We start from the raw sequence: 9,577 nt of genomic DNA, 5'->3' as shown, positions 1-9,577 counted from the left end.
TAACCGAGCGCCATTTCGAGAACACCGGAAACAACAAGTCAGCTGCTGGGAAGCTGAGGTGTTTATCCCTAAATTAGCTCGATGGCTAAAGTCGTCACTTGTTAGGGTGTTATTTACACTGCCGGCGTTGCTGGCGTTGTTTGTGCAAACAGTTTAACGACAGTCATCTGGAAATCTTTTACAGACTCCGAAGATGAAGTCTGTGTTTCTTCTCGAGCTTTTCTGCTTGGCTTGTTTTGTGTTTTTAGACCAAGTGGCAGCAAAGGTAAGGCTAATGTTAGCTAGGTTAGCTAGCGTTGGAGAGAAAATGGTGATGATGGCTCACCAAATTAAAATCTCCTCTGTTTTAACCTCACTAAAATATTAAATATCTATCGAGTCTTGACAGTTATTGACAGTTATATATATATCCGAGCTAACCTCTGATATCCTGACTTTGGGACATTAGTTTTAACACTCAAATACGTCGCAGGTGTTGCTAAGGCTACATGTAGCTACACTGTCAGCACTAATTGAACATTATAACCTCCATGAAGGCAGGATTTACTGCAGGACTGTTGTATAAAACCGTGATAGCTCTAGCTCTGTGTAGCCAGTGAGCTGACAATTGAGTGTACTCTCTGCTTATGTAAAGAAGCTAACAGCTAACACCATCTTAGCTGCACTAACCTGCTCTGATCAATATCTGTGTAAGAATCATAATGATGATAGTAATAGCGTAATTGGTACATCACTTCAAAAAGGATGTCAACAGAATGCTCTACATGATTTAAAATACAGAAACACAAGACTGGAGCTATAACAATAAGAATACAACATAATACATAACATTGAGGACATTAATCTATCACAGAAACACAGTATGATTAAAGTAGAAAAAGCGAGGAAAGGCAGGAAAATAAAATCAAGAAATACATTTCAATATAAGCTTAAAATCATGGTTGCTGCCTCGCTGCCATTCAGGACTGGATGGCTTACAACTTCTGACAGCTTAACGCAGATAAGACAGAAGTCCTGGTTACTGGTCCTGACCACGTTTCTAACAGTATCACCCCCTACTTTGGATTATGAACAACTAAGACGAAACACTCAGCTAGAAACTCAGGAGTTGTTTTTGATCCATACCTTAACTTTAATCAGCTCATTTAGGGTGTTGTTCAATCCTGCTTTTTAAAATCAGAAATGTTGCTAAGGTCAAAACAGTACTCTCCAAAAACATAGTAGAACAACTTATCCACTCCTTTATTTTCTCACGCATAGATTACTGTAACTCTTGTTTAGAAAAGTGCTATTGAAATAAAGTTTATTATTAACATTTATATATGTTATATGTGTGTTTTGTATATCTCACCAGCGAAATGTGCACGCACATTTGAATGTATCACAACAAGTTGGTGATAATGGTGGTGAAGATCAGGCAGGAAGAAAAAAAGATTGATGAATGATTCATGATGTAATCTGAGACTTTTTTCAACAGGGAACAAGTGCCTGATGTACAATCAGCCACAACATCAAAACTACTTACAGATGAAGTGAATAACACTAATCAAGTCATTACGATACAGTGTTCTACTCCAGGCGTTTATGTGGATGCCACTTGACTGCTCCACCCACTCAAACACAGTTATAGACCAAGTACCCCTTCTTACGTTAATGGCACTCCTGATGGCAGCGGCCCCCAAGCAGGACAATGCATCATGCCACACTGAAAAACTGTTCAGGGATGGCCCAAAGAACGTGGCAAATAGTTCAAGGTGTCAAATTGGACTCCATATTCCCCATATCAAAGTCTGAGTATCTGTGGGACCTGCTGGTACCCCATCTCACAACCCACAGGATTCACTGCCAGCTCCTTGGTGCCAGACACCACAGGGCACCTCCTAAAGGTCATGTGTCCATGCCTCAACAGGTCAGAGCCAGGTCTGATCCAAGGAGGTCCCACCGTGGATCAGGAGTACCTCTGGGGTATTGGCACGTCACACAGATGCTCATTCGATTGGGATCTGGGGAATTCTAGGCCAGGGGAATTCTAGGCCTTGAGCTCTTTGTCACATTCCTGAGGACATTTCCGAAAGGTTTTTGAGGTGTGGCATTGCAAATTGTCCTGCTGGGAGGGCCACTGCCTTTGGGATGTGTCGTTGCCATGAGGGGTTGTACTTGGTCTGCAATGGTGTTTGGGTGGGTACAGCACGTCAAGTAGCATCCACATGCCAGGACCCAGTGTTTCCCAGAAGAGCACTGTGTTGTAAGATGATCAGTTATTCACTTCACCTGTCAGTCATTTTGATGTTTTAGCTGATAGGTGGATGTGTGAAGAGAAAGAAGAGGGAAAAAACACAAGAGTAAATATATTATACATTTGATCTGTCTGTTACAGAACTCTGAAGACATCCGCTGTAAATGCATCTGTCCCCCGTACAGAGATATTCAAGGACAAATCTACAAACAAAATGTCTCTCTCAAAGACTGGTATGTAAAATGATGTGTCAGAGCACCTCTCTGTAAGACATGATCCGTCCATTCCTGATTAATACTGTACCAGCTTGGTAATGTTTTTTTTTTTTCTTGTATTTCAGTAACTGTCTCCATGTGGTTGAGCCCATGCCAGTTGACGGGAAAGATGTGGAGGCATACTGTTTACGCTGTGAGTGTAAATATGAAGAGAGGAGCTCGGGGACAATTAAGGCAAGTTGGATTGTTGATTGCTTTGTCACTTTGTTTTAGTGCTGCACATAATGATGATATTCATTGCTGATTAACCTGTTGGTTTTGCCAGAAGATGCTAAAAAATTACCATCGTACTTTTTCTTAATTTGACAAAAATAAGTTGCTTGTTTTTGTCTTAATAGCAGTTCAAAGATACTGAATTTACAACAATTCGACAACCAATTCTCATATTTGAGAAGCTGGAATCACTGAATGTTAAGCAGTTGTGGTTGGTACATGCCGTAAATTTCAGTGAGAGACTCATTCCCCCAAGATGCACCACAGAGCGCCACAGGAAGTCATTCCTGCCTGTGGCCATAAACCCGTACAACTCCTCCCTCAGAGTGTCAGCCGCTCTGAGTCAGCAGACTGTCATCTGGACTTTATTCACCCTCTGAAGTTATGATTCATAAGTATCTGTTGGGTGCAGCTGTTCAACTGCTGCAATATTTTTTCAGTATAAGACTTCATCATGCACATAACTGCACATATTTCTTATGTTTACTTTATTCTATTTGTGTTTATTATTCTATTGATGTAAATGTTGTAATTAAGTTTCACATTTGTGGCCTCAACACAGTGATGATATATATATATATATATATATATATATATATATATATATATATATATATATATATATATATATATATATATATATATACACACATATATATTCTATTTTTGATATTTTTATATCTTAAGTACCAGTGTGTGAAACACTGTAGCATAATGCACATTCTGTTTTTTATTTGTTTTATTTTATTTATATTTTGTTTTGTTTTATTTCATTTCATTTCATTTCATTTCATTTTATTTTATTTTATTTTATTTCTATTTATTTTATTACTTTATATTTTCATACTCTTATTCTTACTTTTTTCTAATTCTCTATTCTTTACATCGGAGCAACTGTAACGAATCACAATTTCCCCTCTGGGATCAATAAAGTATTTCTGATTCTGAAATCAGTCATAGATTACCAAAAAAACTGTAGATGGAATGTCTGTCGAGGACACTATTGTTTCAGCGCTACTTGTCACTTAATTGACTGTGTTTTCTATATTTGGATCCCACGTGTCAAAGGAAACCTGACCAATCTGTAATTATTCCGTATATCCAGGTAACCATCATTGTGTACCTCTCCATTTTGGGCCTGCTGCTGCTCTACATGGTCTACCTGACTCTCCTGGAGCCCATACTGAAGAGGCGTCTCTTCGGACACTCGCAGCTCATCCAGAGTGATGATGATGTCGGGGTATGTGTTCTCTTAATATTACAGCGCACAGTGAGAAATCCCAATTAGGTTTTTATATTATAGTAATTATGGTACTGCCCAACACTTCTACCAAGAAAACAGGTTACTCTGAATTTATTCTTGTCATAAGAATTTCATGTATGTGTCAGTTACCTCCCTTTGCACAAAATGGGTCTCAAATGTCCAAACTCCAAACAAAATACACCACCTAATTTCTTAAATGTAAATCTTTAGGTGAAGGGAGCATGTAAAAGTCACATTTAAAACCAGTTAATAATCAGGAGTGTTACAGCAGCTGGTCCAGTCTGAACAGATCCTGCAGGCAGCACTATGTAGTAAGACCTGCTCTCAGTGCATGGAGTGATTCATTTTTAAAAGTGCTTTCTCACTGTGTATCAAAGCCATTAGTAACCACCATTAGTAACCACAGTCAGAGGCAAAGAGCTGCAGGGAGGAAACTGTCAAACTACTGCACCATGCAGGCAGCTTTAACCTGTTTCTGTTCACAGCACACTGTCTCTGTGTGCTTTTGCCACTAACCTGATTCTTAGACATAATTGAAATGAAAGGCCAGCTCTGACTATTAAACACAACCCCAGTCTCTGTTTAAGACAGAAAGTTAACCGTTAAACAGGAAGTAAAACTCACTGTTAGGGGGGCTTTAAATGTCCAACAGTAATCAGTAGCTGATATAGCTGTCATTTTCACTGTCATTTAACTATTTCAGGAAACATCATTATAATGCTGAAAGTGCCCTCAAAGAGCATTAAATCAACATTGTCTCCTGCAGTATGACAGTGCTTTCAGATGCTAAGATATTTTAGATATGACAAAGGAAAACAGTGACTGCCTTCGCCTGAGGCCAGAGGGGAACTGCAGCCGACTTGCTGAGCTCTCTGCAGTGTTTTCACTGGCAGAGTTCAGGCAAGAGGAAGTGTGAGAGGTTTCTCACAAAAAAAGCTTTTCCTGTAAAAATGTGACTAAGCAGGAGTAAGCACCAAAATGTTTAACATGGTTAACATGAAACATGTTAATCGATGTGGGTAAACCAACTTTTATTAAATTGGAAAAGGAAGATGGCGATTAAATCAACAACCAGATTACTATCAGGAATGAGTTGAATGTGAGACATGAACATTTCCTGGTTAAGGATGGGACCGTATCCAATTTTATCATGGATTGCGATAAAAAACACTCACAAAAAGTTGATAGTGGTGAATTTCCGTTATCTGGATAATCGTGAATTGTGTCCAGCACCACCCAAAGAGACTGCTGGGAAACCAATAATAAAAGAGACCCTGTACAAACAGGCTGCACCAACCTAAAAACATCCACCGCTGCTAATATTATGTTATAAATGAGCACAGAACTTAGAAACATAATTTAGTTATAAAATATTCAGTTTTATTTCTGCTCTGAATTTATTCAATCTATTTCACATTCTGGCAAAAAATGGTATTGAAACTGAAATATCAACCATAGAATCGCAAATTGAATCAAATTGAATCAGGAAATCAGTGGCGATACCCAGCCCTCAAAAGGTAAAGGGACTCCAGTATGTTTTAATGCCACAGATGATTATCAATATAAGTATTTTGGCCAGGATAATTATCCCATGCCTAGCTCTGGTAAATATGCTGTCACTGGCAACTTAAACGACATCACTGGTTTGCTGCTTTTTGGAAATAATGAAAGATATGTAATCACCTCTGCTTTTCCTGTATTTATGTCTCAGCAACTGAATATGAAAATTACCACTGTCAGAGAAAGCTTGAATTGACAGTACAATTATTCAATTGACCCAAAGTTGAGACTATTTGCAGCACTGTAGCTTGTCCCCAAACTGTCACTGGGATCAAAACAAACGGCAGAGACTTAAAAGCGAAACCAGTGTAAGCACGAGTACTGCTGCTACATTAATTATAGAGGAAATGGTGGGCTTGTAATGTTTAGTCAGTCTTTGATACAGAGAGGCGGCCCGGCTGATAATGATGGTTTATTTTCCTAAACACATTTGTCACAGATGTCATCTGTGGCTGTGATCCTCCCAACACTGTTCTTGCATTTACTTTTATTATGTGTTTCTGATGAGAGTAACAATAGTGACTTTATTTTATAGCACTGAAATAAGTTACAAACCACTCTACAGAGAGACGAGAAACAAATCTTTGGCAAATGCAATTAAGTTTTAAAAGAGCAATAAAAGCACAGAGACACAGAATAGAGAACTAATTAAAAAAATGGAAGTGTAATTTGGTTTAAAAGGAGTTTAAAGAGGTAGAAGGTCAGACAAAGAGTATGTGGTGTAGCTGAAGTGATAAGTAACCCAAAACAAATGATTGTTGCTGTGTGAAAGAGTCCCTCTGTTTTCCTTAAAGGCCTCTGTTGTATTTTACAGCAGTGTCTAAGTTTGTATTTGTGTTAGTGGACGTAGTCTGTTTAATTCAAGGGCTCTGTTTAAGTCTTATGAAACTGTGCCGACACAAAAAAAGGTTCACAGGCTGTGATCAATACAAAAAAAAAGGTCCGTTTTTTTAGGACATCCGTGCACAAAAAGAAGGGCGCTCAAAGGGCAGAAAAGAGTGAATGAAAACAGCAAAACCCCTTTGTATGAAACACTTTCATATTTCATCTACACTATATGGACAAACGAATTTGGCCAAACCTGTTAATTATTGAATTCAGGTGTTTCAATCAGACCCGTTGTGTATAAAGGGTGTGTAAAATCAAGCACCTAGCCATGCAGTCTCCATTTGCAAACATTTGTGATACAAAATGGGTCGTTCTGAAGAGCTCAGTGCCTTCAAGCGTGGTACTGTGATCAGCTGCCACCTTTGCCATAAGACGGTTTGTGAAATTTCATCCCTGCTGGATATTTCATAGTCAACTGTAAGTGATATTATTAGAAAGTTGAAGCGTTTAGGAACAACAGCAACTCGGATGTTGTCATGTAAAATCACATATCGGGGTCAACGACTGCTAAGGTACGTAAAAGTTGCCATTGCTCTGCTGATTCCATCGCTGAAGAGTTCTGAGCTTCCACTGGTATTAATGTTAGCACAAAAACTGTGCCGCGGGAGCTTCATGGCCGAGCAGCCTCACATCACCAAGCCCAATGCCAAGCGTTGGATGGAGTGGTGTAAAGCACACCGACACTGGACTGTGGAGCAGTGGAAACATGTTCTGTGGAGTGACGAATAACGCTTCTCTGTTTGGCAGTCAGACGTGTGAGTCTTGGTTTGACAGACTTTGGGAGAACGTTACCTGCCTGACTGCCAACTGTGAAGTTTGGTGGATCAGGGATAATAGTACGGGGCTTTTTTTTCAGGGTTTGGGCTCGGCCCCTTATCTCCACTGAAGGACAATCTTAATGCTTCAGCATGCCAAGACATTTTGGACGATGCTATGCTTGCAACTTTGTGGCAACAGTTTGGGGAAAACCCTTTTCTATTCCAACATGACTGTGCCCCAGTGGTTGATGAGTTTGGTGTGGAAGAAATTGACTGGCCCACACAGAGCCCTGACCTCAACCCCATCGAGCACCTTTGGGATGAACTGGAACGGAGATTGCGAGCCCGGCCTTCTCGTCCAACATCAGTGCCTGACCTCATGAATGCTGTACAGAATGAATGGGCACATATTCCCACAGAAACACTCCAGAATCTTGTGGAAAGCTTTCCAAGAAGAGTGGAAGCTGTTGTAGCTGCAAAAGGGGGACCGACTCCATATTATAGTGTTGGTGCAACGGTCAGCCGTCCAAATACTTGTGTCCATATAGTGTATTAAGGAGTCTTACAAGATGGACCTAATGATTGACCGACAGTTTGTCACACCTTTTAGGCTAACAATGTTTTTCCCATTCTGTGTTTTCAGGATCAGCAGCCTTTTGCCAACGCTCACAACGTTCTGTCCCGTTCACACTCTCGACCCAACATGCTGAACAAAGTGGAGCACGCCCAGCAGCGCTGGAGGAGGCAGGTCCAGGAACAGAGGAAGTCTGTGTTCGACCGCCATGTTGTTCTCAGTTAAACTGCCCAGCGAAGGAGAGTTACTGGTGGAGCAGGATAAAAAAAAAAAACACTGTGACAGAGCCCCCTCGATTTATATCACTCCCTTTCTCTCATTTGTGGTTTGTATCTCATCAAGTGTGACACTTCCCAGATGAACACGGTGAATAAATGTGGATCTGTAGAGCAGAAGTCCTAGTGAAACGTTTAATCAAAGCTGGGAACTCTTATTTAGTCTGCAGGCGGCACAAGAGATTACAGTGAATTCATTTCTGCACAGTCGTGAATGAAGAGTCTTAAACAGCATTTTTTCCAAAAGCAGAATTTACTCTGCCTGCTGTGTAGTTTGCAGAAGTGCCAGCTCACCCGAAAATTTGCAGTGAACAATTTGATGTTAGAGACTAATAAATGTGAGATAAAAATAAATCTTTGATGTGAATTTTTTATAACATACTCTAACTCTTGTGGCCACAGTGTCAGGTGGAGTATCATCAGTCCACCTCTGACCAGTCGTCAACATTTACAAGCCAAACTGGCTTCCAGAGTCAAACATCCAGATGTTGGTTAACTAGACAGCTGAGCAGCCTGCTGACTGCAGTAATGACCTGTTAACATGTAGCTGCTGGTTATTTTTCCACACTAAAACAAACACAACTCGGACCTGCTGCTCTCACCACAGGAGAAAGGAAATAGTGTAAAATAGAAATCTTTCAGCCTTCTTTGAAAAATGCATGTTTTATAACGAATCTTTTATAAATGTCTTTTGAATCCTTCATTCCTACCATGATGTCTAACGTCTGATAACTGGTGTGAAAATCATCATTTGCATTGAATTTGATTTCTCAAAGTAGTCTCACTAAACCTCGTTGCAGAAATCGATGCAATCTCTCGGTGGTGATGTCATAGTAATCGTAGCTGTGCTATTGATCCTCGTCTGTTGAAGACCCTCTTAAAATCAGTGCCCTCTTCAACTGCATCAACAAATCTAATGACTAGTCTTTTATTTCGGCTCCTCTGTGTGCTTCGTCTAACGTCAGCTCCATTGTGACGGTCCTTGTTGTCTCACAGGCAGCAGTAGTGCGACAGAATGATGTTATTCAGAGTACAGAGAGAATTTATTTTGTGTATAGCTGGGCTGTGTACAGACCTATGAAAGTGTTCTTAACTACTGTATATGTTATACCTTTAACTTTGAAATAAATTATGTAATATTTGTGATTCTTGTGTTTGTAATAGGTTTGAATTTATTCATGCTTTGTATTACTTGCAACCCTAATCAGACTTCTCTTTTATGTAATTCTCTTTTTAATTTGTTTATAAAAGAAATATGAACATATGTCACAAAATACTCAACCAAAATAAGTAAATAAATAAATAAATATAAAATTAAATAATAAATTTAATTTTAAATGTAATTTTTTATTGAAATAAAATGTTTCAGGAGTAATAACATAAACAAAAATTGTACCATAAAATCAGGTTAGAGAATAAATAACATAAATAGATTGTGCAAACAAGGATGTTGAATCAAGACATACATGTAGGGACAGTGGGGGCTCTTAAAATCAGGTCTAATTTTTGAGACATATACCAACCATTATATAAA

The 9,577-nt window shown here is 39.3% G+C and overlaps 1 protein-coding gene across 1 annotated transcript; it reads left to right on the top strand.

Annotated features, from left to right (window-relative positions):
- The first annotated feature begins 15 nt into the window (after positions 1-15).
- tmem9b (TMEM9 domain family, member B) lies at positions 16-9,189 on the top strand. Its single transcript, XM_033618702.2, has 5 exons — positions 16-265; positions 2,378-2,469; positions 2,577-2,685; positions 3,830-3,964; positions 7,838-9,189. The coding sequence occupies exons 1-5, from the start codon at positions 194-196 to the stop codon at positions 7,991-7,993; spliced, it is 564 nt and encodes a 187-aa protein (XP_033474593.1). The 5' UTR covers positions 16-193; the 3' UTR covers positions 7,994-9,189.
- Positions 9,190-9,577: the final 388 nt, after the last annotated feature.

Source organism: Epinephelus lanceolatus, chromosome 2 (genome assembly GCF_041903045.1).
Source record: "Epinephelus lanceolatus isolate andai-2023 chromosome 2, ASM4190304v1, whole genome shotgun sequence".
In the NCBI taxonomy this organism is placed as follows: domain Eukaryota; kingdom Metazoa; phylum Chordata; class Actinopteri; order Perciformes; family Serranidae; genus Epinephelus; species Epinephelus lanceolatus.
This window is presented reverse-complemented; position numbering and strand designations above follow the sequence as displayed.